At 39.8% G+C, this 19,714-nt stretch overlaps 2 protein-coding genes across 2 annotated transcripts; both read left to right on the top strand.

Moving 5' to 3' along the window:
- Positions 1-1,876: 1,876 nt before the first annotated feature.
- frmd8 (FERM domain containing 8) lies at positions 1,877-11,801 on the top strand. The gene is made up of 11 exons (XM_042431436.1): positions 1,877-2,058; positions 3,399-3,496; positions 3,614-3,781; positions 4,026-4,127; positions 5,750-5,808; positions 5,916-6,082; positions 7,464-7,679; positions 7,815-7,938; positions 8,087-8,236; positions 8,887-9,115; positions 9,231-11,801. Exons 2-11 carry the CDS (start codon positions 3,406-3,408, stop codon positions 9,341-9,343), a joined length of 1,419 nt encoding a protein of 472 aa, XP_042287370.1. The 5' UTR covers positions 1,877-2,058; positions 3,399-3,405; the 3' UTR covers positions 9,344-11,801.
- A 1,220-nt stretch (positions 11,802-13,021) lies between these two features.
- On the top strand, positions 13,022-19,546 carry vps51 (VPS51 subunit of GARP complex). Its single transcript, XM_042430991.1, has 11 exons — positions 13,022-13,456; positions 14,118-14,247; positions 14,350-14,496; positions 14,593-14,812; positions 15,228-16,149; positions 16,451-16,666; positions 16,756-16,839; positions 16,948-17,082; positions 17,189-17,310; positions 18,219-18,306; positions 18,394-19,546. The coding sequence occupies exons 1-11, from the start codon at positions 13,289-13,291 to the stop codon at positions 18,652-18,654; spliced, it is 2,493 nt and encodes an 830-aa protein (XP_042286925.1). The 5' UTR covers positions 13,022-13,288; the 3' UTR covers positions 18,655-19,546.
- Positions 19,547-19,714: the final 168 nt, after the last annotated feature.

Raw genomic sequence — 19,714 nt, 5'->3', positions numbered from 1 at the left:
GTAGATGTTCAATATTTCCATTATATCATATGGTCATATTGTAAAGTGTAAGTCATTCATTATTGTTTTTTAAATCGGATGTTTCAGCACAGCCAATATGTAATATTGTTGTCAGATCATAAATATTCCTGTCAAACACTATATAGAATAGTATAATAACACAAATTGAGTACTGTCAAACATACTATGGGTAAAACCTACGCAAAGCTTTATCACAAAAGAAGCAAAGACATGAACCCCATTAAAATTCTAACTGCATCCAGTACATCAGCAGCCATGCAATAAATATTACTTTTGTGAGGTTTAGCATTGAGGCTCTGACAGAGAGGTGTTAATTCATGGTCATTTTAAGTCTGCAACACAGCAACCTCAGCATTGTGTTGTAATTGATTGCAAAAGTTGTATGGTATATTTGTCCAACTGGAGGACCAGACCACATCTAGTCCACTGGCTTTGAACATCACCATACTGGTGACTCAATAACTGAATGGAATTAAGTTTACAGTATAATAAGGATTACTGGTAGGCAGCCTATACATTGTGGAGAGGCAGGAAGGAGTCTGTTTATTAACAATTTTCATTAGAATTCTAATAAAAAACACTTTAACTTTGGCTGCAAACTAGGCTGCTTTTTAATTTTTAAATTAATCTTTTATTAATCTTTTTAATTTAAAAATATTAACAGCTTTATTGAAACAAGTATACAAAAAGTTTACAGCACCTTGTGTAGACAACCTAAGTCTACAATCACAAACACGCCAGGGGGACTAAAGCTTTTAATATGAATAAAAAAATAAATCTTGTAAAGCTTACAGTGGCTATACGTTTTATACATTTTAACAGCTTTTTTATTTGTACATTGAAGACATTGAAAAATGTATTGTTTGATACGGACAGTCAGCTCTGAAAAGTTTGATCATGTGGCGGGAGGACAACGGGCTTGCTAACATTCCAACCATTTTTTCGACTCATTCTGGAGATCAAACCTTTTTGAACATGTACCGTGTAAAACCGTTCAAACTGCATACAGTCTGTCCTTTCAAATGATCACCTGACTGACTCCTTGGAATATCTGCTCTTAGCTGTTTTAATGACTTCTTCATATTCATTAATACTTCAGTTACTTGTGTTTCAGGTCTCCCAGAGTAGCTGTCATGCCCAGTAAAGAGTGGTTCAGAATGAGCAAATCATCCACCAGTCACACAAAGTCTGTAACTGTTTCAACGACAATTTCACTGTTATTTCTGGTCAGTTTGAGGAAAGGTGAGAGATCAACAATAATTTTGCATTTAAAAGAAATTAGAGGAGTGAGTAAAGAAGATTTACTCTGTAAAGGTAAAAACAACTTTTCTATGTATGCTACAATAGGCAAACTCTTTCTCAGCAAAGATCTCCAACAAATGTGCAGCAATATGATACGGCAGAAGGTGATGAGCTTATGATGTCTTGTTGAAAAAGTTAACAGATTGCCTTATTTTTGTTCATAGTTTGCCATGAAAAACAAGTTTTCCTAACCGCTGTTTCAGTTGCATCTAACAGCAATTAAACAACAATTAATGCGCGGTGGCGTCATTACAGCTGCGGTGACGTTTTGATCACATGGCGGGACGACGACGCGCTCGCTAACATTCGAACCAGTTTTTCGACTTATTCTCGAGATCGAACCTTTTCGAACGTGTACCGTGTAAAACCGTTCAAACAGTATACAGTCTGTCCTTTCAAACGATCTTCCAACCGACTCTTTGTAATATCAGCTCTTAGCTGTTTTAACGGCTTCTTCGTATTCATAAATACTTCAGTTACCTGTGTTTCAGATCTCCCAGAGTGGCTGTCACGCCCAGTAAAGAGTGGTTCAGAATGAGCGAATCATCCACCAATCACACACAGTCTGTAACTGTTGCCGCTGCCCGGAAAGCTAGTTTTAGACACCTGGCTAGCCGTAGCCTGCTGGAATATAACGGCGAACCGTCGATTAGCTACAGTATTTACAAAATCTGCAGGTTCCCATCCAGACAGCTTATAAGCAGCGAGTGGAGGGACATTTATCAGAATTGGCAGGTAGGTGGACAACAGACATTTTGTTCCTTCACCCGCAGTATTATGAAACTGTTGGACAAACACCAAAACTATCTAAAGCTAGCCAGTGAACGCCAAGTGACCACATCGTTGTCAACTGATGATGAAATGTATAAAGTCTAACAGTTGACGCTTAAAATATAGCAGTAACATTTATTATGGCTATGGCTAGCTAGCGCTTCCTGTGCCTTTTAGCTACTGGAATTAAATGAGTGTTGTTGAATAGTTCACTGGGATATTTCATCCGTTGTTTGGGTTTGTTTGGGCATGTTCAGGACAATCAGTTACACTTGGGGAGCTAGCTAGCCTCTGTCCCACGGGCCTCTGGACGTTGCCGTCATACCTCTGTATTTATTAATACTACCCCTCTGTAGTTACGCTATTATGTCAATGCTTGAAGCCCTATTAGACTCCATATAAATGGGGCTGAATAACAGTGACAAGCTGAGACTAAACGATGATTTCCAGTTGAACAGGGTGAGGTCCACAGCAGTCGACTGGGATGTTCTGATTTTACAGGGAAAATGAAAAAAGGGCGACTTGACTGATATTTCTGGTCAGTTTGAGGAAAGGTTAGAGATCAACAATCATTTTCTATTTAAAAGAAAAATTAGAGGAGTGAGTAAAGAAAATGTACCCTATAAAGATATTTTGTGATTGTATTTCAAAAGGTAAAAATAACTTTTCTACCTTTTTTTTGAAGTGAAAAAGAGGAGCTCTAACGTTACATGGCCATAACCAATGAAAAGGAGAGACGTGGAATCGTGATGTGAATTTCTAGCTCACTTCTTTATTTAAACATGACTAAACATGACTTGTTTATTAAAATAGGTGGATAACGTGGCTTATTTCAGAGAAGACCCACTTACTAATGTTGCTATCATATGTCTAGTCATCTCTGAAGCAGTTACAGGGTCTTAATTTGAAGGCAAATGAGACCAATGCAAATGTAACTATATTAGTATGAGCACCACACACACAGTCAAATCACCTGGTTGTACATAGATAACTTGGATTGTAAGGAATTGTGAAGTTCTATGTTGACCAATTATCACATTTCTGTATGTTTCTAACCATGCTTGTAGATTAAAGGAATCTATCCAGGCTCTGTGTCCCACACCAGCCTGTGAAGGTTAGGAGGCATTGGTAATGCGTGCTGCATGGCTAGAAAGGAGGGAGCTGCAGACGTGCTGTCCATCTTAGCATTTGTGGATCTGATGCTTTAAGCGACGGCTGCACACCTGAAAAATCTGCATTTGTGAAGTATATCAGCTTTTGATGGTGACTGACATGACTGGAGTGTTTTGGTCATTGTGTTTCAGATTAGAGATGGAAGGAGATGAGTGCAGTTTTCCTCCAGATTCGTCAGATGATCACTCCCAAAGAGGAAGTGTTGCTTCCTCCGCAACGCTTTCCCGTGGTATGATGCAGTAACTCTCTATATAATTGTTTGTGTCATGTTTAAATCTCTATATGATGCTGTTTCACTGCGGCTTATTTATATTTGTAATTTTGTCTGTTTTTGTTAATCACACAGCTCAAGATGTGCTGATATACCTGTTTGGTGAGACTGCAGTACACTTGTCTGTAGAAGGGCTTGGCAGTGTCACTGTGCAGGAGTTGGGCCGCATTGTTCGTGATGCTCTCCATATTCCTGAGACTGCACAGGATGTTTTTGCCTTCTGGTTGTCTTCTCCACTACTCGGTAAAACCTTTTTCCCTCACATGTTTTACACTCATCAATGCATCAATACTCTTTATCTGATTCAGTTCTAGGTGGTTAATAGGATAGCTAATTTGATTGTTAATTTCCTTGTTAAAGTTCATAAGTGTAGAATTTCTATGTGAGCATCTTCCAAATAATTCCTCACCGGCAAATGGCACATAATCAGAGCTGGAAAAAGGGAAACATCTCACTGTATTACATTTGTCTCCTGCTTATTCCTCAGAACTGCAGTTAAAGGCAAGACATCAACCATACAAACTGTGTCGGCAGTGGCAGGACTTGCTGTATCGCTTCACTGAGGCTTCGGAGGAAGACATTTCACAAGGTAAGAGTTTTGTCTGTAAATCCAAAGGCAGAGTACAAGTGAAACTGAAATGAAGAAGTCTATAAATGTTGTTTTCTTGTAAATATTGCTCACAGTAAGATAAAATTAGGTTCTACAGCGCCTGTCCTCTCACCTTGCTGCAAGTCTAAAAACTTCAACCAAAAAGAAAAAATAGAATCACAAAAAATCATATATCCACTAATAAATGTATGATATGCCAGCTTTGTGTAGGGGAGAAATGTGATTACTGACCAGCTGCATGTAAATGTGAATATTTATAGGAACAAGGTTATTGCGGTGCATGTTAATCTATTCTCTGATTTCCTGCCTCAAGTTGTTTTCTCTTAGTTCCTCATGTCCAAACACAGTGAGTGTCTTTGTATGACGAGCACAGCCTGTTTGTTTTTCTGCAGCTATTCCCTCCTGAATTGTGGCTTACATATAATGTATTTGGGGCTTAGTAGCTTAGCTGCGGTAAACAAAGGATAAAGATGCTGTCAGGTTTGTTTGGAATAAATAAAAGAGTGATGTAGTTTGTATAACATACGCAATAAACAACTGTGGCTTAACAGGCAAAGAAAAGGCTTGAACATGTAGAAAATCAGACCGCAGAGAGTAACAGTGATTGCAACAATATGTTGACAAATCCTGTCTAAATATAAAAACCTGAATGTTAATAAAACATTATGTATAATGGTTATGTACTGGCCTATCAGACAGAGGTGGCCATCTACAGTATGTATGTTGCCGAACCATCAGTAATTTTTCTAAAGTTTTAAAGTTACGTGCTACAAACCATAACCAACAATAGCATGTTATATAACAGTCAAAGCATTAAAACTATGATCAAATTTTGTGATTATGAGATGCTGTATATGTATTATTATATGTATCATATTTACAATTCTTTTGACATCAGAATGGAGGCTTACAGCAACCCCCCCCGACACAGTGTGTTTTAATGTGTCGCAGAGTACACTCCAACATGTATCTGATGAATGCAGTCAAGGATACAACTTTCTGTTTAGTTATTAGGGAGAAGAAAGAACTGAGACGACACAAAAGTTTGATTTTTACAAAGTTCAGCTGTTGGTTATCGCTCTGTCAAAACTGTCACGCATAATGGACTTGTGGTAAAGTGTAACACAGTTTTAATAGGTTATAAATAAGGTGTCAGGCACAGACTCGAATTCTGGTGTCATTTGTCATTACTTTGCCAAAGTAGAACAGCCTACACTTGTTTGTCAGTGGTGTGATGGGTGCTTTTAAGTTCAGTGATGTCAAAGAACTGGTGACACTGTTGCAAAGTGCGCTGCAAAAAAAAAACAACACACAGCAGTGACAGCTTAACATTGATGAAACGAAAAAATATGACAAATGGATTGCATAATCACTTACATGCTGTTATGTGTTTTTCTGGAGTCAGCAGGGCTTCCACCCACAGAACAGGACTATGAGCTGCAGCAGAGTGGGTTGGAGGGGGGCTTGAGTGGTAGATTTGACATTAGTCCCACATCTACCCTCACTCCTCCACTCTGTCTGATCTCACCTAGAGACGACTGGATAAGCTGAAAATACAGACGGTCAACTAATGTTAACACACTCGTTGTGTTTTCCCTCAGATGAACCATGTCTCCAGTACCGTCGGAATGTGTTTTATCCCAAATCTAAAGAGCTGCAGGTACTTTGACCCTTATTCTCTGCATAAACATTAATTAACCTTACATATGAGTGAATCACGAAGACAATGGATGCAGTCATTCTTGTCATCGTCTCACTCCTGAGCAGATAGAAGATGAGGGAGTGCTGAGACTTCTGTACGAGGAGGCCAGGAACAACATCCTGACAGGTCGTTACCCCTGCGATCCCGAGCACTGGACGGGTCTCGGAGCCTTGTCTCTTGCTCTCGATGAGGGAACTGGTCTTGACAGCCAAAAATTGACCGCTACTATAAAGTAAGTTGGAGAAACTGGTTGAAAGACTCCACTCTGTTCTTTCTGCCTTAAATTAACATTTTGTGGAGCTCACATTTGACTCTGTTAAAATCTGCCTTTTAGAAGATGTCATGGCCCTGCTGATGATGATTTTGTCAAATGGTGAGAGGACGCCTCGCTGCAGTTTAATGTGCTACATAAAAATGTAACACAACCAAGCTCAAGTCCCTCAACCCACATACACTAAAGGGCAGATGGTAGATTAAGCAGCTTCAAGTGCTTCGGCACAATCGGCGACAACAAGTTGCAATTTGATGAAAGTCCACAGGCATTGTGGAAAAAGGTCAACAGCGCTTCTTTTGTTTGAGGAGGTTTTGATTGTTTTAGTGTTTTTATTGTGCCACGGCAGTGTTCTTCAGTTTGTTGGCTTGTAAGTGCAAGAATGCACCAAATGGCATTTTTGATTGGAGTGTGTTTCTTTTTTCTCTGTAAAACCTTTTGAGACTTGATTGTGATTAAAGATAGTTAAAGATACTTAAGTTAATTAAACTTGGTACAGATTGCCTACAGTTAATAGTAACATGCAGCTTCTTTTATTGTGTTTGATCATTATTAAACTGAAATAGACATTTCAAGGTCTGTATGGCTTTAAAAAACAAAGATTAGGAGTCCAACTCAAAAGTTCAAAAATCACTTCTTGTTTTCTTTATTTTTTCCACGTGGGCGTTATGTTCCAAACTGTAAAGGAAATGAGATGAGAGCATACTTAGTTCATCCTCTACCCACAAATTGCATGATGTTCACTCTAATCTAAATACAGCCAAATCAAATCCTGTGCTCCAAGATATGAGGTGATTGGACCATAGAGGAGAAAATCACAACTGAAAGCTTGATAATCTTGACGTCCACTGATGGGATGCAGATTATATTTTAGACCCAGAGGCTCTCTTGGTGATCATGAGTTAAAGTTTTTATGAAGCTGAAGAACAGAAGCTGTCCCACTCCTGGAGATTTTTTTTATTTTACGATGTGACTGATTAAAGAGAAAAAAAATATGTTGGGACACGTACAATGCCGGTCAGAAGTTTGGGCACACTGTATATCAGAATAGTTTTAGACTTTTAAGACTTTTTTTGTTTTTTAACTTTTAAGATTTTCCAAACCACACAGTAGCACAAGAAAACATGGTGCATTAATGCAAAAGGTCATTTCAGCATCAGTGGAAAAGGAAAATATATTTCACTTTTAACAAATGAACTGAATATAATCTCACCCGGATTTGCACAGATAACTGACTGTGTCTGTATTAGATTCTTGATATCTTCTCGGTTGTTTGTGACGTGCTGTTATTTCATATACTTTTTTAATTTGAATACAAACTTGTCTCATCTGCTTTCCACAGAGAGAAGAAGCTGTCTTCTTTTCTGCCTGCACACGTTGCCATGGGGAGTGGAGGATTGTTCTCCACTCTGAGAGGGAAGTCGAGTCGTCAGGCAGGGTTAGAGCAGAACCTCCTGGAGGAGTACAGAAAGATCAGCACATCCGCTGGAAACCTTCCCGAGCCCACACAGCTCCTACACCAGTACCTCAACACATGTCACACTCTGCCTTATTATGGGTATGATTTTGTGTAATTAGCCATTCATACTCAGCCACAAAAGTATGTTTTCAAATAATTATTAAATATTCAAATAATTCACATACCTGAAATCACTTTATTTATGTTTTCAATCTACATTGACTGTACAAACAGGTGCGGTTTCTTCTTTGGGGAGATTGACAAACCAGTGCAAGGGCTCCTCCAAAGGGTAAAACGCAAACCTGTCAATGTTGGCATCTGCCTGGAGGGAGTTTATGTGATGGATGTCAAAGAGAAGGTGAGCACTGGATCCTCTTTGATTGACAGCTTTGTGAAACAGCTGCATGACAACATGTTTTTCACTTTAATGCAGAAATGTTGAAACCAGTTTTTATCTCTCTTTATGAAGACTCCTGATTTCTTTTCTTGAACACTTTTTCTTGCAGCACGTGCTGCTTGGCCTGCGTTTCAGCGAGCTTTCCTGGGACCACAGCTACCCCGAGGAGGAGGGTGACTCTCACATTCTGTGGCTAGAGTTTGACGGAGAGGAGGATGGCACTCCTGTCAACAAGTTGCTAAAAATCTACTCAAAACAAGTGAGGAAATGTTTGTTAAATTTAAATTCATCTAATATGAAGCTATGAAATCTTAAGAACTATGTTTTAAGATGTTATGTGAGATGTTTTTGTTTTATTAATGTGGACTTTAAAAAACAGAAATGTTGTTTACTTTTTTTTTTTGGATCTCACCTTCCCTGTTTGACAACTGCACCATCTCTGCTGAACATCAATTTACAAATGTTGTACACTGGAGATGGTGACAGATTTAGTCGTCTTATGTGTGTCTCACTTCAAATGTTTTCAACAAGTAGAGAGGTGACGCAGCCATTTCTAGAGAACTCACATGATGTTTTTGACAGCTTCAGTATTGGGTGCAGTTGCTGCACCAATTTCTACCTAGAGGAACATAACACTTGAGATAGATTTCAAATAATTGAATGCACTCATATCTTTGTCATCCTTGCTGAGTGTTTGTTGTATTGAAAAAGACTGTCTCAGCCACCAGATGGTGAAGAGGTATTACATAACGGTAGTAATACATAATCACACTAGGCCTTAATCCAAGGTTGGCAGTGTGACCTTTATATGCCTGTGGTTCATTAACGGACCAGCGAAAAAGTAAACTACATCTGTTTATTATGTATAAATAAGCTTGTTAGACACCGTCCTATTTTTCTGTCCACCAGGCAGAGCTAATGAGTGGCTTCATTGAGTTCTGTGTGGAGCTGAAGTCTACGTCTGAGGGAGGGGCTTCAGCTGAAACGGACAGAGAGGTGAGTCCATCTCAACAACCCGACGGCCAAGATGGCAGCAACAAGAACGGACGTGGAGGACGGCGCGGGATGCTGCGCAGGCAAAGCAGTGTCGTGTGCAGTCGGGTCCATTCACTTAACACTATCAGCTATGTGGACAACGGTGAGTCTAATAGTCACCAGGCCCTCATATATTTAGTATAGTTGATTGTAAAGTGAGCTACATCTATGTTGAGACAATCACCTAGTAATAAAATTTGTCCATTTTTGTCTTTCAGGAAAAGAAATCAAACGCTTGAAGCCGAAAAGGGCCGCATCCTTCTTCACCCGACAGGCATCTGCACCCACGTACTCTGCCGTGCAGGTGACAGAGAGTCTGGAGCAGGGTTAAAACTCACCGATCCACTCTGCCCCATGCTTCTCAAAGACCAAACCTGAACATTTTACACTGAGATTTAAAAGAAAAGACTTGACACGAGCTTGAGACATTTAACTGATAATATATGAACATGCAAAGGACCAAGCGAGGGATCTAAGTGTGAGTGGCAATATTTATCTTTTGAAGTTGTGTATATTGAGAGAATACAGTAATGTGAAAAACAGAGTGATCTATTAACAGTTAAGCTTCCAAGGTTGAACTGAAGTGGCTATTTGTTAAATGGCCGTACATGAACATGAATATAAATGGGAAAAAATAGCATTCTCTGAGCACCATATGATGGACCTCCTTCAGGCAAATGTTTACAAAAGCCTGTATAAGTCTGAGACAAGCCTTAGAGAAATCCTCAGATGTTGACTTCAATCGATGACTGTGTATCTCATGACCTTTTTGACCTTTCTGCAGCGTTCTCGAGCAACGTTTAATGCCATTATCATTCAAAATCACTGCATTACCTCTTTTTACCTTATTCTTAACTCTATCCGGGGAAGGAACATCAAGAACATTGCAATACAACCCCCTACAGTACAGCAACTATACTAACTATAACACCTTCTCCTCTTGACTGTTAAGAGTTACCACAAAGACAGTCAGCATGACAAACACTTTCAGGGGACGATCTAAAGGCGTGTTCCCACAATTCTGCTTTTTTCTAAACTGCCAGTGCCTTGTTCTCATGAAAGTCAACGGGCCACTTTAGCAAAGCATTGGCAGAAACATTTAATGGTTTGGTGTTAGTGATCGGGAAGAGTCCGTATGGGAGCACACTGGCTGTGTTGTGGGAGTTTCTTGTAAGTACATGTATTTAAGATTTGCCTATATTTGCAGTTGATTATGGGAGGAAATTGTGCAATGATTTTATTTGTAAAAGCTGAACAACAAATAGTCTAAACATGTAAAATAACTGGATAAACTGGACAGTGTCCTGTTGTAGAAGAGACAGTCACTCATTCACAATGTCACGTCCTCACTGGGGAGCATAAAAGGAATTGACTCCAATGAAAGAATCAAATTAGAGGCAAAAATGACCTAAACATATAATAAGTTAGTAAAAATGACTCTATCTGTTAAAATAGCTCGTCCTAAACAACTAAAAGAACAATACCGTGCTGTTATTCCTGCCACCATATGTTCTACGGTTGTTGCCCAACCAGTTGTGCACAAGTTAACTTCAAATCAGCACCATCAGTACCAGTGACATCCATGTACATGCCTTGACTTGACTATTGCTTGCTTGATCAGGCTTTATTAACAAAAACTAATACAATAATGCAACTTCTGAGACAGAAGACATGTGAGAGACTTCCTGTTCCTGTTATCAGCTCTACTTAAACCTGCTGAGTCACAAACAAATGCACACTACAACCTGCATGTTTAATGGTATTAAGAAGCCATTTAAAATGATTGTTTTCCTTGCAACACACAATTATTTGAAACTAGACAGGGAACACTATCTTTATATAAAAATGAATGAAAACCAACTGACCAACTTTTCACTATGCTGTTGAAATCTCAGTCTGCACACCAAAGCAAGCCTATCTAACATGCTGCAACACAGTATGCTACCTTAACTACACATTTCAGTCTCCTCCAGGTGTCTCTCTGAACTGCAGCCTCATGCTGATACAGGCAGTTTCTGTCTTTGCTGTACATTTAACAAACAAGCTCACCTCACTAATGACCATCCATGAAGGTATACATCTGTATAACACTGCCTTCCACTTGAACGTATGTCCTCATTAAGATGTGGAGGCATCAAGTATTCTTCCAGATTATCCTGAGCATGCAACCTGCAGAACGTTTTTACTTTTCTACGCTTTGATTTGTATGTATGTATGTCAGCGACTGTATGTAACTTTTACTATGCATGTCACATTGTAGAATTAGGCATTCCGACACATCATGTGATACTGCACTATTAATACTAATACACTGTTTATAAATCCTTTACATCTGCAGATTTTTTGTATTGTTTGTTAGCTTTTATGAGAGACTATTTTTATTTCCATTTTCATATACTTGTGTGTGAGTGTTTATACACAAGAATGAAGTAATAGGTCATTTAAAGCATTATCTTCTCAAGCAGTCACTTTGCAGAAGCATAAAGTGCCTTTTTGTTTGTACTAAGTTGGCATATGAATGGCTGTTTTGGAGCTTGGAAACCTTGAATGGACAATTTTTGGTATTGCTATGGTTTAAAAAGTGGTGTTTCGTAATGTGTTTCCCACATTTACAACTAGATGGTGCATTTCACCTTTCTTAGCTGATGTGAGTATATTAACATACTGGATAATGACACTTGGCTGCTGTTGAACAGTGTGATATCTCAGTGCAGTGGTCAGCCAGTTCTGCCTTCATCATATATGTCTGGCATGTTTGGTTTTTTTTGTAAATAAACGGATACATTGTGGGCCTGTTTCTCAGAGAATATCTGTTAAAAAAGTGTTATTACGACTGCACTTCCTACAGCCCAAGTGTACTGAAGCCGTGCTCATTTTTAACTAACATGCGTGTGATTTTATTGAGACAATACATTTTTATTTGGCAATTCATGTTTTGTATCTCTTTATACATTTTGACCTGTTCTGTAGTAGATGGAGGGAAAGTTGCTGATTATGTTTGAAGCACTGAGGAAAGTTTGACCTTTTCATTCATTTATATACAATTTCAGATTACTTAAAAACAGATTCTGTTTCAAATCATTTTCTTCATTAATCATAAATACTCATAGGAAGAGTTTTTGCTTAATGTTCACAAAAAGAAAACCTTATTGTTCATAATCTTCTCTATTTAAAGATGACTGATAAATATGCTATTACGACTAATATTGCCAGTAAGTGAAGGAAGACAATGCCTCACCCACTTTAACTAATCTCTTTTTCCTGCAACCTATTATTTTATCATGTGTTTTGCTCAGATACTGACAACTGTAGATCTGTTTTACAATGAAAGCATCAACTCAATGGTTAGATCCTGAATCATTTCAACTGGATGCAAATGTTCTATTATTACATTTTTATATATGGTGTGCAGGGATGTAAAAGTGACACTGTTAATGCATATTTACACACTTTCTGCATAATTCCTCCTGTGAAATGGTTTTAAATGCACCTAAAAACTTAAAGCTCAGTGGCTACTGGCTGTACCAAACTCTACTGCAATTGGCTTTTTATTCTCTATTCATAATTACTAATAATTTTCAACCAAATCGCAGGATATTATTCCACTGTCCATGATGCAATATGTTGACTTTGTCAGATTTTGAATCTTTGACCAATAAACTGTTTTTTTTTTTTCGCTCTCTGAAGTTGAAGCCTGTTTCCCTTTAGCTTTCTTTCTGGGATTTGTTGTTTTGTCTTTATGTTTGTTATTCTCTTGGTTCCTCTTCAGCATTTGATCTTGGTCTTGTTTTATAAAACACAGCCATGATTGGAACACAAAAAAGATTTTATTTGTATTTTTATTATATTTTATCATTTTGATTTTGTTGTTGTTAATCATGCACACACTAGAAACTAAGTTTAATAAATACTATGACATGCGCAGTAGTGCACTTCCGGGAATTCCGACCAGAACTACAACATCCAGAAGCCACTGTTGGTTCTCTGGACTACACTTCGCTGACGACGCAACACCGGATAGGCTACAAATCCGGAAACTTAACGTCCTCAAACTGTCTGCCTGTGTTTGAGGAAAAATATGACATTTTCCAATGCATTATTCTAAAAAGACTTGTTATTTAGAGCAGACAGCTGAGCTTCGTGGACACTGGGCTGTTACTGTGCAGCAAGAGGTTAACTTTGAAGTTTTCAGGCGGTGGTTGTGAGTTGGGACACCCGTCATCCTTTTGTTTACCGTCATTTTATTCGTACATTTGTCAGCTGGCCGCAGTTCAATATGGACAGTGAGACGGACGGCGGGCCCGAGAGGAGGCGCAGGGTGCACGGCATGTTGAAGCTCTACTACGGGCTAAACGAAGAAGGAAAGGCCCCGGAGCAGCCGGAGTCCCTGGATCCCTGCGATATCAATGGGCCGCATTTTGAACCGGAGCTCTACCTCAACAAGGTGAGGGACCCCTGCTGTCATGTCATGTTTACACTGTCATACAACTCACTTCATCTAATGGTGTCCGCTTTCAGTGTTATTAAAGCTGCTTGGTCATCTGACAGTCACCACCAGTTAGTTGAAAGTGATGACACACTGAATCCCAAAAACTAACTGGAGATATAGCCTAATTCAATTTTCATCACAAAGTAATGCACAACTGAACCACTGCTCGTTCAGCTGACATTACATGTCAAAGAAATGGCAAAGAATTCAGTGAAATGGTAATTCATCATATTATACATCAAATCACCTGTAAACATACAGTAACTTAAAATTTTAAACACATACTGCCCTCTGAAAAGTGTGTTTGCTGGAGAATGATGGTGATTGAATGTACACACATTTACTGGTGTTGGATAATTAGATAATAATAATGATAGTAGATCATAAGTGGTTCATTTAACACTGGTTTGGCTAAAGTGGTTTCTATTATTTGTATTTTGGTTCTATATAACAGTTAAATAACTATATGCTTGCTCATGGTTTCCACACTCGTGGGAACTGCATGTTTATGAATAAGGAAGATATACTCAATAAAATATGTCATTATACTGTATATTTTACATCCCCTGTTTTTAAGTGTGTCTCTGACCATTTTGTGTTTTGTGTCCAAACGCAGCTTAGAAGAGAGTGCTCTCTTGCAGAGTTGATGGATCAGGAGACCTGCATGGTCAAGCAGATCCGTTCTTTGGACAGTGACATGCAGACGCTGGTGTATGAAAACTACAACAAGTTCATATCTGCTACAGGTGAGGGAACATCTGACTCACTGTTAAATACCTGTTGAAATCTCAGATTTTGTTGAATCATGCGTACCTGGATAGTTAAGCCATCCTTCCATCTTTTGCCAGACACCATAAGAAAGATGAAGAACGATTTCAAAAAGATGGAGGATGAAATGGATTGCCTGTCTGCTAACATGGCGGCAATCACTGAGTTCAGTGCTAGTATCAGCGGTACTCTTCAAGACCAGCACACACAGATTACAAAACTCTCAGGTGAGACCTAAACCTGTCAGTTTTTTTGTTAAGCCAGTTGTGGGGCGCATCATGATGCTTATTTTCACATTTTTGTCTGGCCATGTTTCACTCCAGGGGTTCACACACTGTTAAGGAAGCTGCAGTTTCTGTTTGAGCTGCCTGCAAGATTGAATAAGTGTCTGGAGCTGCAGGCCTATGCTCAGGCGGTGAGCTCCCACCGCCGTGCCCGCTGTGTGCTGCAGCAGTACAGTCACCTGCCCTCCTTCAAGGGAATTCAGGATGACTGTCACGCCATCATGGACAAGCTGGCCCAGGAGCTTCGACAGAAGTTCAGGTGGGAATTCCTCAACCTAGATTCAGACTAGAGACGCCACTGTGAGTGACACAATAGTCTCATTTACTGCAACAAAGAAATGTGACTGACAGGAGTGCACCCAGAATCACAGCAATAAAGATTAATTTAAATAATTACAAAATGACAAGTACATTTTGTTCTTTCAGGCTGTTGCCATTATTTTACCCTGATTTTACTATTCTGCCATAATAAGGTTTATTTGATGTTTTGACTGAATTTTGGACATAAAAACATATATTTTTTTATTGTATAATGTACATATTCACGTCACTAAGCTAGAAAGTTGACTGAGAAATAATTGGCGTTGGTTTTGTCATCATTGAATGTTGGACAATGTTGCAAATGAAAGAGAGCTCTATGTTTTATTTTTCTTCCTGTTTTCTCCTACTTGTAGGGATGGTGGGTCAAGCTCCAAAGATTTATCAGAGTGTGTAGAGCTGCTGCTACAGCTGGATGAGCCAGCGGAAGAGCTCTGTGATAAGTTCCTGAGCCATGCGCGATCTCGGCTTGAGTTGGACCTCCAGGGCCTGGAAGCAGAGATAAGACCGTACCCATCTGCTCCAGCCGTGAAAGATGCTTCTGCACACAGGCCGTCTACTACATCTACTGCAGCTGCTGGAACTCCGACTGATAATTCTCCTAAAACAAGCACTCTACTGTCTCCCACCTCAAACACTGACATCCTGGAATTCATTGACAGAGGCTGCAATGAATTTGTCAGCAGCTTATGTTTAGTCATTGCATCTTACCAAGAGCTTTTTATCAACCATGCTCAGACAGGCGAGCTAGCATCCAAAAACATTCCTCAGATGGCAACTGGCAAGCTGCATGCCTTCGTGGATGATCTGGCTGCTCGGTATTTCTCGCTCGTGGAGCGGAGGATACAAGAGGAGAAAGGGGTCGGCGATAACTCCCTCTTGGTCCGCGCCCTGGACCGCTTCCACCGCAGGCTTCAGGCCGTGGCCAAACTTCTGCCAGGCTCTGCTGTGCCAAACCAGGGAACTGAGATTGTGGTGCGTGCAGCAACAGAGCGAGTCAAGCAGTACCTCTCCGCTCTGCAGAGCTTCTACATGGACAGCTTGACAGACGTGAGGCAGGCCCTGGCGACACCTCGGCTCTCTGTGGCTGGTGCTTCTGTGGCTGGAAGTGGAGCCCTTTTAGGGGGGGCGACCAGCGGCAGAGATGCTCCCACCAGCCTCCCAGAGCTGCTCTCCTCCCTGTCTGCCTCTATTCTCAATCAGATTAAGTCAGTGTTGGCATCAGTGCATCTCTTCACAGCTAAGGACATTACATTCTCCAACAAACCGTACTTTAAGGTGAATAGTTCTATTGTATATTCGCCCTATTTAATGTATTTTTCTAATCTGCTCCATGTAAGCTAAGTCTCCATTTGAGTCTTTTCCCGTAGTGTTGCAATGTGTTTGGAGAAATTAGATGGAGATGTGATGCTATGTTTTTCTAACATTTGGGAGAAGGATAAGGTGTGTTTGGTGATCCAGAGTTTTCATATTGGGATGAAATATTCCTTTAATTTGAGACATCCTAATAGTAATTGTAAGCTTCTATTTTGTGTATGCACAGTGAGAGTGACAGGTCTTCTCTGTCTTCTCCTTGCAGGGTGAATTCTGCAGCCAGGGTGTACGTGAGAGCTTGGTGGTGAGCTTCATAAAGTTTGTGTGCCAGTCTTCTCGCCAGTTTTGCGAGAGTGCGGGAGACAAGGGAGGTTCCACTCCTCCGGCCCTGCTGTTGCTGCTGTCTCGCCTCTGCTTGGACTATGAAACCTCTACTATCTCCTACATACTCACTCTCACAGATGAACAGTTCCTTGTGCAGGTAAATTGCTTGTCCCCCTAAACTCCTTAAAGTTAACATATTTCATTCCCTAATGTAACCACTTACTCCTCCTTTTTGTTCTTTCTCAGCACCACAACCCTGTAACACCCGTCACAACTTTATGTGCAGAAGCCAGGGAGGCGGCACAGAAACTACTGAACCATTACGTCAAGGTAGATTTCACAGAGTTACCACTTCTCCTGAGGAGTAACAGGGCCATCAGTGCTGTAAAACACTCCATTCCTCACTAATCAGTTTATTTTGTTGTTTGTTTTTTGCAGGTTCAGGGCCTGATTATCTCCCAGATGCTGAGAAAAAGCGTAGAAACACGAGACTGGGTCAACACCATTGAACCACGAAATGTCCGTGCTGTGATGAAGAGAGTAGTAGAGGACACCACCTCCATTGATGTGCAGGTGACACTATATAAAACCACAATATTGTCATCAGCATTATGTCCTCATGTCCAGTCATTATGCTTGCCTGCAGGCTCTCTGCTGAACCCTCTGTGCTCTACTGTAGGTGGGTCTTTTGTATGAAGAAGGTGTGAGGAAAGCACACAGCAGTGACTCCAGTAAAAGGACTTTCTCTGTCTACAGCAGCTCGAGGCAGCAGGCCCGCTACGCTGCCAGCTACACACCAAGGTACTGTAGCTGCTAACAGACACAGTGCAGTCCTTTTAGCAGTTTTAGTTTAGTTTATTGACAATATTGAAATATATTTGCAAAATATCAGACCCTGTGAAGAATTGAATGAAGTCCTGTGTTTATTACCCGTTGTCGCCGGGGTGTTTTATGTTTGCATGTGTCTGACTTTGACTCAGTTTAGTGAGTCTCCGTCATTTCTCTGATGCATAATTTAAGATGGAAAATATGTAAATCTAAACCATGTCACAAGAAGTATATCACTACACCCAACACTCCCACCAGTTACACACACATAGCATCAGTTCTTCTTCACAAGGAGAATGAGTGACTTTTTTTTTTTTTTAAATTTAACTTAAACTTACCAACATGTAGAAGCTCAAACATTTGTTGCTATAAGGTCTCCAATGCATTATTGTTTTACAGCTGAAAGTTTTCAAAGAAAAGGTAGCCACTTCGGTTTCATACTAAAACAAAACAGCGTGTTGTTTTTGCAATACAGGTGATTTAGTGATTGTTGCACGTTTTGATTAGCAGTTTTGTAGTCCATGTAGCTGCAAATGTAGGCTGTTTGTTGAAATCACAGATTAGATAATGCAGAGTTTTAGTGAACAGTTTTAGTTGCCATTCCTCAGCATTTATATTCTGGTCCTTATACCAATGCAGTATATGATGTACAGAAATGTGATATAAAAGAACTCCTTTTTATCCCATTATTCAGATATTTTGAAAATGCCAGAGTAAAGCAATGACGTACAGTCCAATCAATGCTTATATGTACTCCCTCCTTCACTTTCACTGGCGGAGGAGGGGGGGGGGTAATTGTTACTGAGCTGTCTTTAATCATAAGAATAAGGTCATTTTATAATTGTAGATGTACTTCAGTGATCTCTCTTGTCTGTCTGCAGTGCTCCCATGGATACTAATCTACTGAGCAACATACACAAGCTGTTTTCTGAGAGGATTGACATCTTCAGCTCAGTGGAGTTCAACAAGGTGAGTGTAGATCTTCATTGTGCTGTTAACTCTGTGCAGTCTTCAGTGAAAAACATCTCTAACACTCACGCCACTCCACTGTCCCAGGTGTCCGTCATGACAGGAATCATCAAAATCAGCTTAAAGACGTTCCTGGAGTGTGTCCGACTGCGCACTTTTGGCCGTTACGGGCTGCAGCAGATCCAGGTTGACTGTCACTACCTGCAGATGTACCTGTGGCGGTTCGTCTCCGATGAGAACCTTGTACACTTCCTGCTGGATGAGATAGTGGGGAGCTCTGCCCACCGCTGCCTGGATCCTGCCCCGATGGAGCAGAGTGTGATCGAAGTAATCTGTGAACGAGGTTGAAGGTTCAAAGTGCAGCAGGGCAGATAGTCCGCTCAAAACACTGTGTCACAAAGAAGACAGAATTACAGGATATAATGGTTTATCAAACACTGGAATTGTTCTGTTACTCATTTACTATTAATTGTTAAATTTATTGATTCTTTATCGATCTATCTACATGGTCTAAAATAATACTGTAAAAACATTGTTGGAGATCTCAATACTTCCGTCACAAGTCAGCTGAACCCCAATCATTAAAGTGTGAGGCATAGTGATAGCACTTTTACTATTGTAAAAATATAAATGACTGTTCTGACACTAAAAACAACAGAATCACTCGACTGTTTTGTTGTCAAGAAGAATGTCAGATTGATTGACTGACAGTGAATTAAAGTGAACATCTACATTACATTCCAGGTACTTTCTACACAAACTCCACATGAGCTTCTACTACTTGGGTTTGATATTATAGTTGTCATTTACAAACCATGAAATATTTATTCTCTGAAGTCATTGTGGATAATCTCACAGACCCTTAAGAAGGCAACAGAAGGTGTCAAAAGCAAGAAGAAACTCATCTATCTACTAAGATACATGTACTTAACTTTTTTAGTTCATGTTCCCCTTAAAGGAAAGGTGTTCAATGTGAGTACTAAATATAATAGAATATGAATTACTGGTGAGTGTCCTGGAATTCTCGTGTATTAATAAATCCATTTGCTGAATCTGCTATCTGAATGTCATCTGATTATGTAATCTATTTCTAACACTACAGCAGACTTACTGCATATAATGTAGTTGCCTTCAATCTTAATTGATTCTCTGTCTTCTGCTTTGTCTTGCACAGATAAACTGTATGTTTAGGAATGGTTTAAATGTATATGTCTGCAATAAAAGTGTATGAATGCAAGAATCCAAAAGTGTGTGTCCCTTCCTTTACAAAACCAAGAGTCTCATGTTGGCAAAAAAACCCCAAAAAACAATAAATAAGTATTAATGATGTAATTTCACACGTTTATGCACTTGCAGTTTCAATAAACTAAATGCAACAAGGCAATTCAGGTGTATTTCACAACATCTG

The sequence above is a fragment of the Thunnus maccoyii genome, chromosome 13 (genome assembly GCF_910596095.1).
Source record: "Thunnus maccoyii chromosome 13, fThuMac1.1, whole genome shotgun sequence".
Taxonomy (NCBI): Eukaryota; Metazoa; Chordata; class Actinopteri; order Scombriformes; family Scombridae; genus Thunnus; species Thunnus maccoyii.
This window is presented reverse-complemented; position numbering and strand designations above follow the sequence as displayed.

Excerpts from the sequence above, each read along its gene's own strand:
- frmd8 (XM_042431436.1), top strand. The coding sequence starts at position 3,406 with ATGGAAGGAGATGAGTGCAGTTTTCCTCCAGATTCGTCAGATGATCAC. Across the intron at positions 4,128-5,749 it reads GGAGGAAGACATTTCACAAG|ATGAACCATGTCTCCAGTAC; the intron begins GTAAGAGTTTTG and ends GTTTTCCCTCAG. Across the intron at positions 7,939-8,086 it reads TGATGGATGTCAAAGAGAAG|CACGTGCTGCTTGGCCTGCG; the intron begins GTGAGCACTGGA and ends TTTTTCTTGCAG.
- vps51 (XM_042430991.1), top strand. The coding sequence starts at position 13,289 with ATGGACAGTGAGACGGACGGCGGGCCCGAGAGGAGGCGCAGGGTGCAC. Across the intron at positions 14,497-14,592 it reads ACAGATTACAAAACTCTCAG|GGGTTCACACACTGTTAAGG; the intron begins GTGAGACCTAAA and ends GTTTCACTCCAG. Across the intron at positions 14,813-15,227 it reads GAGCTTCGACAGAAGTTCAG|GGATGGTGGGTCAAGCTCCA; the intron begins GTGGGAATTCCT and ends TCCTACTTGTAG.